Source organism: Pollicipes pollicipes, unplaced genomic scaffold, assembly GCF_011947565.3.
Source record: "Pollicipes pollicipes isolate AB1234 unplaced genomic scaffold, Ppol_2.1 Scaffold_7261;HRSCAF=8764_pilon_pilon_pilon, whole genome shotgun sequence".
Taxonomy (NCBI): domain Eukaryota; kingdom Metazoa; phylum Arthropoda; class Thecostraca; order Pollicipedomorpha; family Pollicipedidae; genus Pollicipes; species Pollicipes pollicipes.
This window is the reverse complement of record NW_023597054.1, coordinates 18,667,603-18,686,435: the sequence shown is the minus strand read 5'-3', so window position 1 is coordinate 18,686,435 and position 18,833 is coordinate 18,667,603. Positions and strand designations below refer to the sequence as shown.

Genomic DNA, 18,833 nt, shown 5'->3' with positions numbered 1-18,833 from the left:
GCCTTCTATGTTAGCATGTACACAACATTTAGGACAGTTAGTTCTCTGGCCGGCTTTATGTGCTAATGGGTCCAAGGAATGACCGGCTGGCTTTTGGTTTTCATCCCTGTATGCGTGTCAACCTTGAAAAGTTGTGTGACATATCGGAGTTGAAGCAGGGATTTAGTTCTCTAGTGTGGAGGGGGCTCCAGTCCCTTTGCCACGGCCTTGTATCCAACCTCCTCCCCCAGCCTGGGCTCCGGCCTCTCCCATGAGGAATGGATGGACTGGAAAAAAGAGAAAAGACGGTGAACCAGCTCCGGAAAGAAGCTGGTTTGTTGGCGTATCTTGGGGTAGGTTTCGTCGTTTTCACTGTTCAGCCCCCCCCCCCCCCTCCCCAACTCATCTTGCAAAACAGCGCCCCTGGTAAGAGGCAAGGTTGTTTTTTACGAAGTAAAGCGGCAGCTGCAGTGAAAAAGAATAAGCATGGCAAAGCCGTAGCAACATAAGTGTGCGTGGAGAAGAAGCCGAGGCCATGTTTCCAAACTTTTACGAAGTTGATGCCAACGCCGACGCCACTTGTTAAGAATATCACGAAGCCTAGGACGAAGTCGAAGCCGACCGTTTTAAATGTCACGAAGTCGAAACCGACCGTTTTAAATGGCACGAAGTCGAAACCGACCGTTTTAAATGGCACGGAGCCGAAGCCCTGTGTGGAAAATGACTTTAAGTCCAAGCCTATTCGAAAGCCACTGGAGGCAAGTGGCGGGCTGCGAAGCCGAAGCCGAAGCCGGCTTCCACCCTGTGCCTGTCAGTAAATGTGGATGTCAGTCAGTAGAAACGCAGGTATACTGCGAGCCAGTGGCGCGTGAACAACACGAAGAAGGCAGTGGAACATCTATTTCGTGCTCCCTGTGCCTTTTAGTATAGTTCGGGTTTGTCCGCCATGCACGGGCGTGGGAACTGTGGGGCCCGGGGGCTGGTCCCAACATTCTGAAACTTTAACATTGACACATTGGGCGTTAAGTGGAAAAATGGCACAGAAATGAGGACCACCGTCTTGGGATTGGAAATATCCCCTGGGTTGGGAATACTTCCGTGCTGCCTGCCGTAATGACGCCACCGGCCTGCGGGGCAAATGGAAATGGAAACTCTACTGTCCTGCCACCTCTGTGTGTGCTGGTAGTGCAGTCTGGGATCCCACGAGACCAAAGCGGAACCGATGAATTAAGCGCCGCCCTTCTCCAGAATACGCGCTGTCTGGATGCTGATTGTTAGGCGGATGACAGAGGCTGATCGCTGGCGGTTTGGTCTCGGCTCCAGAGGCCCAGCTGGTGGAAGACTAGGTTCTGATGGACGCAGGAGGACCACCGACGGCCGGCAGCGGACGCCCAGACTGGACCAGCTCGGCATCTCGTCCATAGTGAGCCTATCTGTCACTCTTGCGTTCACCAAGCATGCCTAAACGATTCAGCTTCCCGAAAGACATGGCGGCTCGTTACTTTCCTTTCCGGATCGCTTTCTTAAGTGGCCTTGAAATGAAAACTACTGGTGTTCAGCATGTTTTCTCATATGACCGGCCGGTTTGTGTTCGGATGTCTGCAGTCCGCAGCGAGTGGCACCGATGGGCGGCCGCCGCGCAGGTCTTCCTCTTCGGGGAACTCGACCCCGTGGTCGCGCCGGTCCTGCACGCCCGGCTCGGTCACTCCCCGGCCTGTCCAGACCTCCACCATCATGGGTGAGTGTCACCGAACCGGGCGCACCGCTGAGGTCGAGCTTATCGATGGGTGCGTACGGGGTGATTGCTCGGAGGCACAGTGGACTGCCTGAGCCATCTTCGTGGCCGAAATCGGTTTGGGGGTAGCTCCCATTTTTCTTTGTTTCTTAACGGAGCTGTAAGTTCTAACGTTGTCAAAAAATGCGATCGACACGTGGCACAAATGGCTTTAAAGTCGCAGCTCTTCTTAAGTATTCTTCGTCGCGAAGATTCTGACAACACCACTGCGGTGCAGCCATCGCGGTGCAGGGGAATGGTACTGAGGGTTCTCGCTCTGTTGTGCAACGACTGCATGCGTGTCCTACAGTGCTACAGTGTGTCCTACTGTCCTACAGTGTGTGTCCTACAGTGCTGGGATGTCCGGCCCTCATTACCTAAGCAGCGGGGCAGCGAAGACCCAGGCATGACGCCGTAACTAATGCAAGCTGTTTATTTGATGTTGTGTCGTTGCGACTGGGTGTGCGCGTGCATGCGCAATTTAGCAACAGTTTTCAAAATGCTTCACTGGGGCTCCTTGTGTTTTGTGAAGTCAATGTAATTGATTCATTTGGTTCGCAATGCTTCATTTCATGGTATAAGGGTGTTGTAGAATCCTGCAATTTTTGGAACAACTTACATGTAGTCATTGAGGGGTTCCAACTGTCCTGAAGCGGCTCATGACAAAAGCAGGGTCGCCTGATCGACCGAAATTGGGGGACTGCAGTGCCCCGCAATACTTTGAACAATTTGACAACTGATTTCTGTCATCTTGCGAGTTCCTGGACGGCATTCATTTTCTTTTCTGTTGCACCCTCCCCTCTGTGAATATCTCCGCACCGGATCACAAGAACACTTTCGAGAAGGCGGAACAGCCACCTGGTGCTCCTTTCCGAGCTATGTACAATTGTGAGCCTGGCCCATTTCCTGTCAGACAAAAAGGTAACTTCTCTGCTCAGAATGGAAGCTGAGGTTTGGATGAAGGACATAAGGACGTTGGGAGCAGTGTGATAAGTGCTTACTCCCCTGCTGCAAACACCTGACAAGGGTTGGATTACGGTGCGCCCTGCACAATATTAAGTCTACCAGTCCCGCCACCGTATCTTTGCCTTATGCATGAGCTGATTGCGGAGTATTACTTGTAATTCATCTATTTTTCCCATACTAGGTGATCACTTCTTCCACCGGCTCCACAAGTTATCCCCCCCCCCCCCCCCCCCTCCCATTTCCTTGACATTCTGTTCCATGCATTTCTTCCAAGTTTCGCAAGAATTCATAGTGCAGTTATTCATCCCTTACCTAATCAAAATTTGCTCCACAATTTCTTCCCCTATTCCACTCGTGCCACACAGGGTCCGGGTGGAATACTGCTCCCTACCATTTTGTTAGTTTGGGATATTTGAGACCTCATCCACACGTCTGCGTGCTGCTTCTGTCGTCTTCCCTTCACATCGGGCTGTTCACACGAGGGGTCCCGTCACCAGCCTCATTTAAATAAAGAGGCAATAGAGTGCAGCTAGCGTGCCACTGCACTCTTGTTTAGGGCGTCTTTCGAAGCAATGACACGTCCCGCACGACCTTTGCCTTAATCTTGAGCTGCCTTGGCTTAGGCTGGCCTTGGTTTTTGTATCCGTCGTCTCGCTGTCCTTTGCCTTGGTCTTGAACTGCCTTGGTTTAGGCTGGCTTTGTTTTTCGATCCGTCGTCTCGCCGTCCTCTGCCCCCGTGTGGCGTGGGAGCGTGAGCTGCGTCGAGCGCTACGCTGCTTTGATGCCCTGCTAACCAGCTCTGCGTAACCCGTAACCATGGCTGCCCGGCACCATTGGCTTGCTCGGGGATTCTCCGTGCACATAAGGCTTCTGTTTGTGACGGTTGCCCGGTGCTTCCGACGAGAGCTGATGATCCGGGGGGCAAGGTGTGAGGTGTGCCTTAAGGTGTGTACGTGTACACACCCTGCCTGCACGATCGCAGGCTGTTCTGGCTTCTAGGCAGCGCTCTTGTTGCAATATAGAACGGAGAAGTTGACAGGGAAGGAAGGATGCAGTAGGAGGCAAACAACGCAAACGATAGTGGTCAAAAATGTGAGCCCCGCCTTAAATGATTCCTCTTTGTTGAGACAATCGCTTAAGTGACTAGAAATCTACATCGGGGACTTTAAGCGGGCGCTGCTTTGTCGTCTGAAATTTATGATCACCTAACCCAACCTCATAAAGTATTCTGTGATGTAAGGAAGCGAACGCTGTCAAGGTGGCACAGAGCCTTCTTGCCTATCTGGGACTGTATTGTGCTGAGAGGGAAGCGTTCGTTGCGTTGCGTTGAAGTGAAGCTCAACGCGCGCCGTTGGGCGCGAGCGCTATGGCGTGCTGTTGAGCGCACGTCAGCGGCGTCAGCTGAGCCGGGGCGGGTGACCGACGCCGGGCAGCGCTGGTGGCTGGCCGCGGTCAGGCGACGGGCGCCGTCGGTCTGGCCGCGCTCGACCCGGACAGCCCGGTTCTGGTGCTGGCCCAGCTCAGCGACTCGTACACGTACTCGCGGGTCATCGCCAAGATTCAGGTGCTCAACCCGTGTCAGGTGAGCAGGGCGCTCTGCGCTGCCAGAGGCCCACGCGTCACGCCGGCCACTCACAGGGCGAATCAGGAGGCGACCGTCTTTGGTCTTCAGGGTGGAGTAAAGTCATTCAGCAGAAGATGATCGGGGTCGGTGCGCATGACGAGCTATCGCCACTTAGCCGGCAAAACACGGGATGGACGATCGACAGAACAGTATTGATAGTACGCATGATATACAATAGCTTGTATTTGGATTCCGTTAGTTCATTCATCGTCGTATGTAACTGTGCTTTACCTATTACCGCCGTCAACCGCAGCCTCACGCTTGTTGCCGCGATGACACTGCCGAATCGTTCCACCATGTGACGCCCTGAACCGGGTCCGAGGATTCCAAGTCAGGCGGCTGTCGATCGGGTCACTCCCCCCTTCCCCTCCCCCACATGTAGTGGGACATGGGAACGACTTGCTTTCGGTCAGCGCGGGTGGATGCCAACAGTCTGGGATGCCGCAGGTTAATGGTGTGGAAACTTCGGTTGGTGTGAAGATTCTGTCACAACTTTGGGGAGAGGCATGTGATCTCGGGGACTTCACAGATGCACTGGCATCAAAGCAGAACATGTGATTGCAACATCTTCGGTAACGCCCCACTCGTTGGGAAGATCACGTCTGTGGCCACCTGTACCGAGTTCGCGCGCCCATGTGTCGGGTCGGGCCCGCCGGTCGTCCGCGCCCGAGTATCGCCCCGCTGCGGCTGTGGCCGCCCCGTCCTGACCGGGCCGCGCGCTCCCCTCAGATCCTGCTGCCCGGCACGTTCTGCGAGCCGAGCCAGCCGCTGTACCGGCTGCTGTGCGAGCAGTTCGGCGACGTGGCGCTGACGGCGCTGCCGCGCCACCACTTCCAGTCGGAGGCCGGCCTGGAGCGGGTGGCCGCGCTCTGCCTGCCCTCTCTGGCCAGCGCCATCGCCGCCCTGCACAACATGTGCGCAGCCGCGCCGCCAGCAGACGGCCTCAGGCCGCGGGCGGGGCCAGACGTGTCGTTTGAAGCTGGTCTCCTGCAGGGCTCCCTCCTCACAGATCAATTTGCTTGCCATGCTCCGCGTTTTTTGTTTGTTTGTCTTCTTGACAGCTGAATGATACACGAAAGCTTCTGAAAGCTGCACGACACCTGCGGATTTCAGAGCGGCTGGTGATCTCAGGTGAAAGCGGTAGGCTGTGTGCAAACGTTTGAAATGCGCCTAGTACAAATGTATAGCTTTAAAAAGGCTTCGAAGCACAAGCTTTTGCACTGTAACGTTCCGACTGTGCAAAGTTCTTGCGAAAGGGTCAGTCAGGGATTCTCGAGAAACAGTCCGACACCGGTCAAGTGTCCTCTGTGATTCATGAAGTTATAAACATTCTAGTCCAGTGATAGTACCGGCTGTAACCATCGCCTGGTAATGGGGCTGAATAATTAAACAGGACCATCGAAATTGTGCGCAATATCTGTTTGGTGCAAATTAACTGGCGAAAGCCTCTTTAGCGCTTACCAAACAAAATTCCGTACAAATAAGAGGACATTTATTTAAGACATTCCCTTCCCTTAAGACATTTTTTCTCTTTTTGTGGACGAGGGGGGGGGGGACAGAATCATTGGCCGAGAAAATAGTACGCATTCTGAATGCAAGTGTCTTGTATCCCAGTAATGAACAAAATCACATCGGGTGATATATTTCACGAGCACGCCCCCGTTTCGAACATTTCTAACAGACATGCAATGATTCCACATGATTCTGCCGCGCTAAACGGGCAGTCATGCTGAAAACAACGAAGGCACAGAGCAGTGACACTAATATCAGCGCATGATCACTCATCACTGCGCGGGTTCGGGCTGTCAGTCATCCCGCGCCTGAGCGCCTGAGAGTCGCGCGCCCGAAGCGAGCTGCGCCATCCGGCCGGCTCTGGTCAGGCCGCAGCGGATCCGTCGTCGGCAGGTACTACTGCGCCACGGCGGCGTCGGCGCTGCTCGTCTTCATGGAGTCCGTCAAGTGTGTCGTGTTCCGGCCGCACACGCTGATGGTGCAGTTCCAGGCGGCCGAAGCCACCGTCATGATGAGTGAGTGCGTGCCGGCCGGCCGCCGCCAGCGGATGACGTCATCGGCCGGCCGCCACCAGCGGATGACATCGACCGTCGTCCGCTGCTGGTGGTGGCCGAGACGACAGTCGAAACAGCGCGTCTCATGTACTCTCAAGCCGCTGCTGGCGCGCCATCTGCTGTGTGTGTGGTCGGCTGGGCGACTGACCGCTGGCCACTGTGGGGTCTGGAATACTGGCTATGACCCATGTCTGAGGTACGCTTGCCGCGCCACGCAACGTCGTCAGGAATTCAAACGGCATAAGTAGGAGAATGGTTGGCAGATGTGACATTTATTATGGTTGAAATATATACGCTTTTGGTTGGCGTACGTTGGGGAATTGCCGTAGTATATCTTCAGGAAGTTTGCAAACACGTCAACTTGGGCATTTAATTTCAGCAGCAGATAATTTTCGTACGTAAGCGCGCCTCAACAATTTCAGTAGTGGACCCTCCAAAAAAATAGTATGGAGTGGTTTCTTTTTTGCCTCGTTTCTGTGCACACGCCTTACAACCAAAAGGCAATTTTGCTTGCACGTGATTAGGAGACGTTGCTGTCCTGGCCACCAGTTCGACGTCCACGTCTTGTAGTCAGCCATTTTGGCAACCTCCACCCTGTCTCCTAATCCGTCGCCTCTCTGCTGTTCTTGGGTGTTTCGAGCCATGGGTTCGTTCGTCACTCTAAACACGGCCCTAAATCACGGCAAACACGGCTGTTCAATTTCGGTCCAGCCCGAGGGCCGTATGTTTTCTTGCGTCCGTGTATGACACTGGCCACTGCGGGTGAGTGCAGTGTGGCCGTGCTGTCGGTGCTCCAGACAGCGACACGTGCCGCCGCTTGGAGCTGGTGCAGCCGGGACCCGGCGGCGGGTCCGAGGACACCGTGTACGGCGTGATCCGGCGCACCCAGACGGCTGGTGGCTGCCGTCGGCTGCGGGCCGAGCTGCTCCAGCCGTCCGTCAGTCGGGATTCCATCAGGTCAGTCGCGCCGCCATCAGGTCAGTCGCGCCGCCATCAGGCCAGTCGGGACCTTCATCAGGTCAGTCTGACCTTCATCAGGTCGGCCACACCTCCATCAGGTCAGTCACGCCGCCATCAGGTCAGCCACGTCTTCATCAAAACGGTCACATCATCATCAGGTCAGTTGCACCTCCATAAGGTCAGCCACGTCTTCATCAGATCAGCCAGGCCGTTATCAGGTCAGTAACGCCTCCATCAGGTCAGCTACGCCGTTATCAAGTCAGCTATGGCGTCATCAGGTCAACCACATCTCCATCAGGTCGGAACGCCGTCATCAGGTCAGCCACACCATCGTCAAGTCAGCCACATCTTCATCAGGTCAGCAACACCGTCACCAGGTCAGTCGCTCCTCCATTAGGTCAGCCACACCTTCGCCAGCTTAGTTACGCCTCCGTGAGGTCAGTCATGCCTCTATTGGGCCAGCCATGCCTCCACGAGCCAGTCACGCATCCAATGTGCCAGCCATGCTACTACCAGGTCAGGGTCACGCCTCAATGGAGTCAGTCATGCCCTCATCAGATCAGTTACGCCCTGTTAGATGGCACGACCCCTTCCCTCCCCCCCCCCCCCCCCCCCCCCCCCCCCCCCCTCTACAAAGCGCATCCACCTCACCCACGCCCTTGATCCCACCATAGTTCCAGCATGGCAAGGATATGATGTAGTGCTGCGTGAAGGAAGCGGACTGTTTCTCGCAGCATGGGTGAACTGCTTGCGCGGAGACCAGGGAGCCCGTGCGATTCTCGACGTCGGCGGTCGGGCGTAGACCATTTGCCCGTATCCAGCGACCTTCCCGCGATGAGGCGCGGGCCTCAACCTCCGTTGGGACCGAATGTCCGCCGAACAGCAGGCAAATGGGCAGAGGTCGGCTGAGAGGGTGGATGCGCACCCGCTGGCAGTGGCTGGTAGAGTCCCGGGCGGGGCTGGACCGCGCTGCATCGCTTCAGCGTGTCGCCGATCGGGCCTCAGCGGGCAGGATGATCCTGCTCTTGTGCGCAAGTGCACTTGTCTGTGGTCAGATTATACGTTACATGATTCGGATACAGCACGGCGTCCGCTGTCGTACTTCAAAACGGAGCAGTAGGCCAAACCTTGGCCAAGTCCTCCGAAGCCATACCAGACCTGGAGTCATCGGCCAACCTGATCCCGTGCCGGTCATAACCTGTCAACCTGTCGGTCATCAACATCGGCCCGTCAGTCATCACCATCAGCCTGTTAGCCATCATCATCAGCCCGTCAGCCATCACCATCAGCCTGTCAGCAGTCCAGTGTATCACCTACATGGACTGTGCTGTGGGTGGACACATCCGTACTTTGATGACGGTGGCAGGCGTGTCGATCTGTGCGAAGAAGATCATTTTTAATTTTCCCTGAATTTCCCGCAACTGGTGCGGCAGGACTGTAACCCTGGCTGACTCGGTGACTGGCACTGACTGGAAGTCAAAGGGTCCTAGGAGGGGGGCACGCGGATACGTGGTAGCTCGACTACAACTACTGCCTCAAGAACCTGGCTTGCGTGCGTGCGGGCGTTCGCGTGCATGGACGTTGTACGTCTGCGTAGCTGCGTACCTGAGTGTGTGGGTAGGCGCGTCGGCGGCCGTCTGTTTGTTCTGCCACGTGATCCCGCGGTGCCGCGCGGCAGGACCCGTCAGGACTGTGTGCAGGAGCTGGTGGACAACCCTGACCTGCTGTACCGGCTCCGCGCTGTCGGCGGCCGTCTGTTTGTTCTGCCACGTGATCCCTCGGCGCCGCGCGGCAGGACTCGTCAGGACTGTGTGCAGGAGCTGGTGGACAACCCTGACCTGCTGTACCGGCTCCGCGCCGTCGTCGGCCGTCTGTTCTGCCACGTGATCCTTCGGTGCCGCGCGGCAGGACCAGTCAGGACTGTGTGCAGGGGCTGGTGGACAACCCTGACCTGCTGTACCGGCTCCGCGCCGTCGTCGGCCCGTCTGTTTGTTCTGCCACGTGATCCCTCGGCGCCGCGTGGCAGGACTCGTCAGGACTGTGTGCAGGAGCTGGTGGACAACCCTGACCTGCTGTACCGGCTCCGCGCTGTCGGCGGCCGTCTGTTTGTTCTGCCACGTGATCCCTCGGCGCCGCGCGGCAGGACTCGTCAGGACTGTGTGCAGGAGCTGGTGGACAACCCTGACCTGCTGTACCGGCTCCGCGCCGTCGTCGGACGCTTCCGTGACGTGGAGAAGATACACTCGTTTTGCATACAGCAGCACGACTGGGTGAGAGGAGGACGGAGCCGCTGGCATATGTGGTCTCGAAGCATGCCAGCAGTGGAGTCGGGACAAGCGAGGTGAAACACTAACGGGTTTTGAAGTTTTGTGTGACTTTTGATGTTTTTAGATGATAATCTCCACATTGTCTGCCCGTAAAAGAGACCTTTGAGTCGCGTTTCGTAATGTGACTTAATTTTTTTCAGCGTTGAAATCTCCACGCTGAGCATTAGGATGGAAATTAAAACCCCATCACGTGCTCGAAGCTTCATGTCATGCATATTGCCTGCCGATACGTTGTCGGTAATGAATAGTTAGTCTGACCGTACGTCCTGCACGTGATCAGTTCTGAGGTACATTCACTGCCCCATACAACGCCACGCGGCGTGGGTCAGTGGTCATGTGTCTTTCACAGGACACGCAGCGGAACGTGGAGCAGCGGCTGAACAACATCATCTCGCTGAAGGCCTCACTAGAGTTCGTGGAGGCGCTGCGGGAGTCTCTCGAGCCGGCCCTACATCCGTTCCTGGTGTCCATGAGGAAGGTGAGGCGCGGCGAAACTCATCGCCCACCGACGTCGGCCGTGCTCGCATCGACGCCGCTCGTTTGCGTATACCACCTGAGAACGTGACGCCCGTCCTTTCTGCCAGGGCGGGAGACAGGTGACACCTTATAGCCTGAGCTGCTGAGCAAGTCGTAAAGCCTTGATGTAACACACAATCCACACATGCAACGGCCTCTGGGAGAAACGGCCGACTGACTCGAACGGAGTGAGCTTCGCTGCTGACTCGTGTTTTCTCAAGGCATGCGCTGACGTAGGTCGGCGCCCTGCCTTCTCGAGGCACCTAGCGTAGCACCGAGTCAGCGGCCGGTCTCTCGTGCCCGCGCTCCAGTGCCTGCAGGAGCCGGTGGTGGAGTCCCTGCTGCTGCGACTGCGGGCAGTCATCCACGACGACGTGCAGCCCGGCAGGGGCGGCATCGAGCAGCGCGTGCAGCGCTGTTACGCCATCAAGCCGGGCATCAACGGCATGCTGGACCTGGCGCGCCGGCTTTACTCGGAGGCATACGACGAGTTCATCAGTGAGAGCCGAACGACCTGCCGAGGCTGCCCGGCAGCAGGCCCAGGCGGGGGCCGGGTACTGTTACAGGAGCAGGAGTAGGAGCGTGCTAGGAGTACGATTTGAATGTCGCATGAGTCTACAGCAGACGGGCGCCTGCTTCTTGGTAGAGTTGAATTTGCTCCGATTCAGCAAAACTTTGAATTCTTCAAGGTGGTGTCGATATATTTGACATATGTGTGGGTCGTCTTAGAAATGGCATCAAGAACATTGGCTGGACACTTGGGTCTCTAATAAGTGCACCCAATCTTAAATATAACGTCCGACAGAAGTTGGTGCACTTCCAACTAAAGTGCGTAGCTTTCTTATTGGACTTTACCATGCACCCAGCTAGTGAGGCCTTACAGTCTCACCTGCCTCATTTCGGTCACAAAGGGCGGCCACCGCAGAGAATCGAACCCCGAAATGTGCAGCTAATCTGTCAGTACGTGACGTCTCGCGACCAGTCGCGGCGGACCGTATTTTACAATGCGGGCGGAGGGCAAGAATTTTTTCAGAGGTCCCTCAAACGGCATGAGCCGTTGTGATGGTGTCCGAACCCCCACCGCTAGCAAAATTGAAAGCATGCAACTAAGACCTTGAAGCGAACGTACTTCGGGTAGTATGTTTGTGCGTGCGTGCGCAACGTAGTATTGTGTGCGTATACGCGGTCAATCTCGGTAAGCGGATCGGGACACCGGAGAAGAGCACCCTCCCCATGCCTAACTTAAATTCAAAAGCCCCCCCCCCAAAAAAATCACCTGATCCGGTCACTTTATTTCGAGGGAGGCGTTATCTTCGTTACATTCTTTGTTTACGCTCTTTTACTGAGACAAAGAAGCCAGCAGCCTTCAGAATGTGCTGTCGAAGTCAGTGAGTTGAATGAAGCTGGCATCGAATAACCGCATCAAATTAACTGACAGTGCCATTCATTTCACACGGTGTTCATTCGGGCTTTCTAGACCAATAACACACGAGCGTTACTAGATTCTTTAGACCCTAAAAAATACCGGAATGGGCTGATTAGAATGCGCAAAATGCGTTGGTCAAACACCAGGTTAAGTTGAAATTGGCTCAACATCTCATTGTCGATAGAACTAACTGATGTTTGCCAAAGAATATGTCATCTACGCTACCGAATTTTGTTTAGGTTAACAAAGATGCTGCGAATGCGTCGATTAAAATGCGTAAAATCTATTGGCTAAACACCTGGGCGGAACTTAATGGGCTCAGCGTTTCTTTATTGATAGGACCAACTGAATTTCACCTAAGGTTACGCATTCCTTCTTCAGGATCGATTGGTGGAAACATTACATGGAATAGTTTGAGGATGAGCGTTCACAATTTTTGAGGGAAAAGATCATTGGCGCCGACCGCTGCAGTCTCCGTAGGCCGCGCCCTGTTCGCCCCGTAGCTAACACCAGATGGCGGCCAATGGGCGGGCGGGAACGATGACGCATTATACGTCATGACGGCGATGATATTATTTTGGATGGATCTGGATGGATGACGATTGATATTCTATTTTCATCACGTCCAGTCCGCCCTGTTGAGCACTTAGGAGGCACACCTCATTTGTCTGGGCAGGAGCCGGTAGGTGGAGCGCTAGAGGCACCTCGCGCTTCCCGGTCAGGTGAGTTTCCTTGGGTACCTCCCGGCTGTCATCTCGGCAACAGGAGGGCCGGATACCTGGTCGGCCTAGAGGCCCTCAGAGGCGTACGTCATGCACCGGTCCTCTCCGACGTGCGAGGCCATCTGACCGGGGCAGTTGCCCCAGCATCGACGTAGAAGTCTCTCATTGCCGTAAAAGTATCCCTCACCGTTGTAAAGGGGTAAAAAATGGCACAGGGAGGCCTACTGAACTTATCTATTCCTGGATGAAACGGGCAGGGCCCCAGTTCTGGATCCATTCATTGTGATTTATCATGCCCCTTTCATTGCCAGCCCTCCCCTCATATATACATGGCCATAGCCCCTCTGTGCTCCTCCATTTGCGTCCCTGGTTCCTTCATCTGATTCCAACTCCTGGACGAGATCCTGGACATCACTGCATGGACTCTAATGTACCTGCAGGTTCATGAGAAGTTAAAGGTCTCTCTGGTTGCTGAAGGTTCTTTGGGGCACCTGGCTTTCGGATAACCCCTGGACACGTGAAAGGACCCTGCCTTTTGACAACATGATCCACGCATGTCTGGAGGGTCCTTGGACCTGGCGTTGACCTGGGTTGTATTCGAAGGTGGTCCATGTGTAGGTAGTCAGGCGGGGCCTTGGGCGAGTCCAGGGCCCTATTTTTGGGTCCGTGCTGAAATTTAGTAACCACTGTGGCTCCTAGTCACTGGTCAGACCCAGAGACCAGCGGTGTGAATAGGTTAGTAACCACTGTGGCTCCTAGTCACTGGTCAAATCCAGAGACCACCTGTGTGTATAGGTGGGCTTCTGAGAGGGACGGGCCTTCCGTTCACAAGTTCGAAGGCTGCATTTGTGTAATTCGTGCGTCGATGTGTTTGCTTTATCCCGTTTGGGGAGGCTCTCCTTCAGCTTGAGTCTCCATCTCGACCTGCGTGTCCCGTCAGAGCCTACATTTGGCCCTTCAAGACGTTAAAGAAGCCTAGTTATTTGCGACCTTGAAGATTTGAGTAGGTGATTAGTATAATTGGATTAGGATTTGATTAGGTTCATGTGTGCCCCCTGAACTAATCTGGCTCCGTCAACCGCCTTCGCAGTGGTTGACTGGGCACGTCCCTCAATATTCCTTCACTTGCCCAGGGTGGTTTGCTTGCAGGTGTTCAAAATCATGATATCATCAGGTACAGCGTATTCGACATGTGATTGGTACGCAATACAGTCAGCCGTCCCATGCCGGGTCGCGTCGGTGGTGGTAGGTCGTAATAGCTATTCGCAGATCAAAGAGTAGTTTGCAAGTCAATGGCTCACTCCTATGCTTGTTCACGGGCCGAATTGAACGTTGGCTGTTTCATTGCCGCAATACGGCGATAACACGGCAAGGTGAAGCGTGGCTCACGGCAACAACATGTCGACGATGTTGGGTGGACGACGCTGGCTGCATTGGCGGGTGACACTCTTCCGCGCCGTGCAGGCTACGTGGCGCAGCTGGGAGAACACCACCGGCTGGTGCTGAAGCCGGGCTACAACACCACGCGCGGCTTCCACGCCGTAGCCTGCTGCAGCAAGGCGAGCCGGCCGCCGCAGCTGCCCGACGAGTTCATACAGGTCGGCCGTAACTGCCCGACGAGTTCATACAGGTCGGCCGTAACTGCCCGACGAGTTCATACAGGTCGGCCGTAACTGCCCGACGAGTTCATACAGGTCGGCCGTAACTGCCCGACGAGTTCATACAGGTCGGCCGTAACTGCTCGAGCGAGTTCCACTGTCGTTTCAGCAACCACGGTGACTGGAAGGATCAGTGTCACGGACATCGCCGACTAATCACCGCTTATCACGCGAATCCGATGAAATGAGCGTGGCCCGACGTAAAACCTGCGGTCGCGAACATCAGTCTTGTTTCGTCATACCCTGTGGTGCCGTGGCCGGTGTGGTGAGTGGCTTAGCTTCTTGCACTGGCATTGAAAACGCTGCAGATATGGGCTAGATACACGACAGAGGTCCTTGTCAGAGCCGGTTCCGCATGTTTTAAATACATTACAACTTGAATACATTACCCAGGTGCAGCAGAACAAGTCGAGCGTCACGTTCACCACGGAGGTGATCGTGCAGATGAACACGCGCGCCGACGCCTCCGTGCTGGAGATCTGCCAGCTGAGCAGCATCGTGGTCTGCGAGCTGCTTAACGAGCTGCAACCGGACCTGTGCTTCCTCTACCAGCTGACGGAGGTCAGTGGCCCGGCACACGCGCCGGCGAGGCGCGGCACCGGGTGACGGGTGAGGCGTGGCATCGGCACCGGTCAGCCACCCTGCTCGGCGGCTCGCCCTGCGCGCGGTCCGGCGGCGGGCCAGTGCGTGGTGCCGGGGAGACGATATCGGCCCACATTTTTGGGTGCGTAGAAGTTGATGCATGGCGTATGTAGGTGGGTAGTCGATACGGAGTTATTCTGACATATTGGGGGTATGTGAGATGGAATAATTAGACCTCATTATCGCCTAATAGTCACATGAGGTGCCCCGCATTCCGTGTTGGTGCGGAGATAGCCCAGACGCCGCGATTTCAACTTAGTCAGTTGGAATGAACCCTGAAATGAAGCCACATCTGCATGATCAGAAATCACATCCAAATTTAGGCTACCCCGCTCTTTTGCAAATCGGAGTCAACTCGCGCTGCGTCAGTGTGGCCCGTAATCAACGCCACCGGTGCCGAGCCAAGCCCAAAGAATGTCCGCGTGCGTCCGGTGAATGCCACTTGGGCTCAAGATCTTGACAACCAATGGCTCCATTTTCCTTCAGAAGGAGCAGCTGTCCTGGTGAGATGTCGGGCGGTTGTAGATCCAATGGCTTATTTGACAGTGACCTGCCCTGCCCTGAGTGCAGGTGGTGTCGACTACGGACCTGCTGGTGGGCTTGGCCGACCTGGCTGTCAGCCTCGACCTGCGGCGCCCCGAGTTCGGCAGCCGTCTCTACATCGGCGGCGGCTGGCACCCGCTGCTGGCCGCCGGCGCCGCAACGCCCGTCGTCCTCAACCACCTGGTGCGTGTCGGGGTCACGGAACCCCACGTCTCGCCTGGCACGGCCGCCAAGTCGACGACGCTCGGCGACCTGCAACGCTCTTGGCTCTGTCAAGATCAGGAGGGCCTCTGTGGGCCGTGCTCAGGGATATACCGCGCGCTGCAGGGGCCCGCAGTGGCTGGACCTGCGCTGGTCGGCGCGCTCTGCGTGCGTGTCGGCAAATTTTAGCCCCGTGTCCTGCGCGTGCGTTAGTGTCACGGCGTGGTTCAGCTCTGTGATATAGGTTTGCGTGGCGGCGTGTCTCCGCCCGCCGCCTGTACGTGCATGTCGGTGTGCTTTAGCGTCATGCCCTCAATGTGCGCAGGACATGGGTGGCGAATGCCGTCTGGCGGTCATCACCGGCGGCAACATGAGCGGCAAGAGCACCCTGCTCAAGCAGGTGGCCATCACCCAGATCCTGGCGCAGGTCGGTCACCGGCTCCCTTCGTTCTCACCTTCCCCCGAGCTGGCCGGCGAACAGCGGTTTGAGCAACAAGAGGTGCCTTTCCTCTTCAGACCGACCAGGCCCGGACTGAACTGATCCAACTTCTAATTGGTTCGTTTGTTGTAACGTTTATCGAAACGCCGTATCGAAAATCTTCGGTGTGAATCTGTGCTGGAGATCTGTTAGTGGACTTTGTAAGTTGCCCGCTTCGTTTTGTTCTTGGAATGGCTGCTGGGGCATGAGATCGTATCTTGTGAAAGGTTCTGGCTGATACATCACTGCTCTATGTTGTCATTCTTTTAGTTTGATTTTCCTGGAACAGTTAGGACAGTGTTTCTGCTACCAATCGGCGATGAATTTCCGGTTTTCTTTTGCTACGGGAATAAAAGTCGGGTTGCGTGTTGTTTGTTCTCGCTGTATGCATGCCAGGAAACCAGAGTGCTTGCCTGCCTGTGACACCCCGTCTTTGCCTGATATTTTCAGCTTGGCTCCTTTGTACCAGCCGAGCACGCCGTCCTGCCTATTGTGGACCAGATATTTTGTCGAAGCGGCTGCGAGGAGAAGACGGAACGGCAGGTCTCCTCGTTCCAGGCAGAGGTTGGCGCTTTGTGACTTCAACTTATCCGATGAGCCGCGTTACGCTTCATGCAAATAACGAGTCCACTTTTGGAATGCTTCGGTGTGTTCACGCCATAGGTCTATCCATACAACGTTGTAACAATATTTTGTGGGTGGTGTCTAATGCTTATATAGGCAGGGTGGGGGTTACCTAAATTCAGGGTTTGTGGTTAGGTGGCTTATTTACGCACATCATTCGCACGATGAAATGTTGACGCTACTTTTAGCTGTCAGACTAAGCGTCAAGTCTGCATGCTAATGCTTTTTTACGGAAATGTGAGAGCCGTTACGCCGAAGCAGCGCAAAAATGATTGCCGGGAAACATCATTTGTGGGCTGGCACACGATGACTGGCGGCTGCGCTGTCACGGCGGGCCCTGTGTTGCCAGATGTGGGACGTGTCCTGCGTGCTGCAACAGGCCTCCAGGCGCAGCCTGGTGCTGCTGGACGAGCTGGGCCGCGCCACGGCCGCCGAGGAGGGCGCCGCGCTGACCTGGGCCGTCTGCGAGCGCCTGCTGCGCCGCCAGTGCCGCACCCTGGCCGCCACACACTTCCAGCAGTGCTCGCGGATGGCCGACATGTACCATACGGTCCTTAAGTGAGTGGCCATTGACCGGAGCTGCCGCCGCGCTGCGCGCTGTCAGCGGCTGCCCGCAGACGGGGCCGCCGTGCTGAGCAACGAGAGGTCAGAACTGCCCGGAGTGTTCGCCGAGACCTCGCCACCTGAACCCCGTCTGACAGCACCGCCTGCCGCGGTGCAGCTTCCACCTGGGCACCTGCGAGGGCGACGAGGTGGAGCCGGGGCCGGCCGGCGACGACGCGGCGGCCAGGGCGCACCGCATCCACCCGGGCCGCCTGCAGAGGAGCGGCTACGGCCTGGACCTGGCAGCCACCACCAGCCTGCCGGCCGACCTCATCCAGCACGCCCGCCACCTGCTGCAGACGGCGCTGCAGCCCCCGGTGAGCGCACAACACGACCGCCACCTGCTGCAGACGGTGCTGCAGCTCTTGGTGAGCGCACAGCACGCCCGCCACCTGCTGCAGACGGCGCTGCAGGCCCGGTGAGCACGGCCGCCACCTGCTGCAGACGGCGCTGCAGCTCTTGGTGAGCGCACAGCACGCCCGCCACCTGCTGCAGACGGCGCTGCAGGCCCGGTGAGCACGGCCGCCACCTGCTGCAGACGGCGCTGCAGCCTCCGGTGAGCACGGCCGCCACCTGCTGCAGACGGCGCTGCAGCCTCCGGTGAGCACGGCCGCCACCTGCTGCAGACGGCGCTGCAGGCCCGGTGAGCACGGCCGCCACCTGCTGCAGACGGCGCTGCAGCCTCCGGTGAGCGCACAGGGTGCGTGTGATCTGCGCTCAGTCGCCTGTCCAGCTCGGCCGATCCCGTCGAAGACGCGCAACGATGTCATGCTCGGAATGTTGATTATCGGCAGCGGCAGCCTAGTGCCGAGGCGGTGCGCGGTAACCCTGCGGTGAATTTTTGACGATACTGAGGTGCGCCTAGAATTCAGCGGACAATGTCGACAATTTGCTGGAGCTACGAATGCCTACAATGTTGCAACCAATGATCGTAGATTTGCCGGAGCGGTACTTAATTTTTCCACGACATTTCCGGAGTCAACGGTCCGCCTTATCGGACACTGGCGTGCCGCGGAGGCTGTCTCCAGCGCCGCCGATTGCGCTGTCCTCTCGGGTTCTTCTGAGTGTACAGTGGAAGTCGGGGTCGTGGCGGACGGCACCGCTCGGCGGTTGGCCGGTACTCCCGTGTGCGACCTCGCCGTCTCCGTCAGCTCCTGGCTGCGTCATGTGTCCGCTTGCCCGGTCTACGCCAGGCGTCTTACCACTGCGTTCAGTGTCCGTCAACTCCCGGTCCGCACTATTTTGTCCACCCCCCGGGCCGCGCCGTGTCCGGCAGCTCCCTAACGGCACTATTGTGTCCAGTCCCTGGCCTGGCCGCTGTGTCCGGCAGCCACCTGACGGTGCAGCTGTGTCCGACAGGCGCCACTGTGTCCGACAGCTCCCTGACCGTACTCTTGTGTACGACCCCTATCCTGGCCGCTGTGCCCGGCAGCCACCTGACGGTTTAGCTGTGTCCGACAGGCGTCACTGTGTCCGACAGCTCCCAGACCGTACTCTTGTGTACGATCCCTATCTTGACCGCTGTGTCCGGCAGGCTCCACTGTGTCCGACAGCTCCCTGACCGTACTCTTGTGTACGATCCGTATTCTGACCGCTGTGTCCGGCAGCCACCTGACGGTGTAGCTGTGTCCGACAGGCGCCACTGTGTCCGACAGCTCCCAGACCGTACTCTTGTGTACGATCCCTATCCTGGCCGCTGTGTCCGGCAGCCACCTGACCGCGCC

At 56.7% G+C, this 18,833-nt stretch overlaps 1 protein-coding gene across 1 annotated transcript; it reads left to right on the top strand.

Annotated features, from left to right (window-relative positions):
- The first annotated feature begins 2,692 nt into the window (after positions 1-2,692).
- Positions 2,693-18,557, top strand: LOC119111136 (mutS protein homolog 4). The gene is made up of 20 exons (XM_037234965.1): positions 2,693-2,704; positions 4,176-4,301; positions 5,073-5,144; positions 5,181-5,257; positions 6,249-6,370; positions 8,604-8,661; positions 9,048-9,263; positions 9,396-9,639; positions 10,046-10,174; positions 10,524-10,710; positions 13,825-13,958; positions 14,412-14,579; positions 15,231-15,386; positions 15,730-15,831; positions 16,333-16,446; positions 16,856-17,064; positions 17,228-17,372; positions 17,409-17,477; positions 17,779-17,809; positions 18,469-18,557. Exons 1-20 carry the CDS (start codon positions 2,693-2,695, stop codon positions 18,555-18,557), a joined length of 2,460 nt encoding a protein of 819 aa, XP_037090860.1.
- The last annotated feature ends 276 nt before the right edge of the window (positions 18,558-18,833 follow it).

What these genes read in the sequence shown, in the direction of transcription:
- LOC119111136 (XM_037234965.1), top strand. An exon ending in TGTGCGAGCAGTTCGGCGAC is followed by an intron (nt 5,145 to 5,180) that starts GTGGCGCTGACG and finishes CACCACTTCCAG; the next exon opens with TCGGAGGCCGGCCTGGAGCG. An exon ending in GGCATACGACGAGTTCATCA is followed by an intron (nt 10,711 to 13,824) that starts GTGAGAGCCGAA and finishes CGCGCCGTGCAG; the next exon opens with GCTACGTGGCGCAGCTGGGA.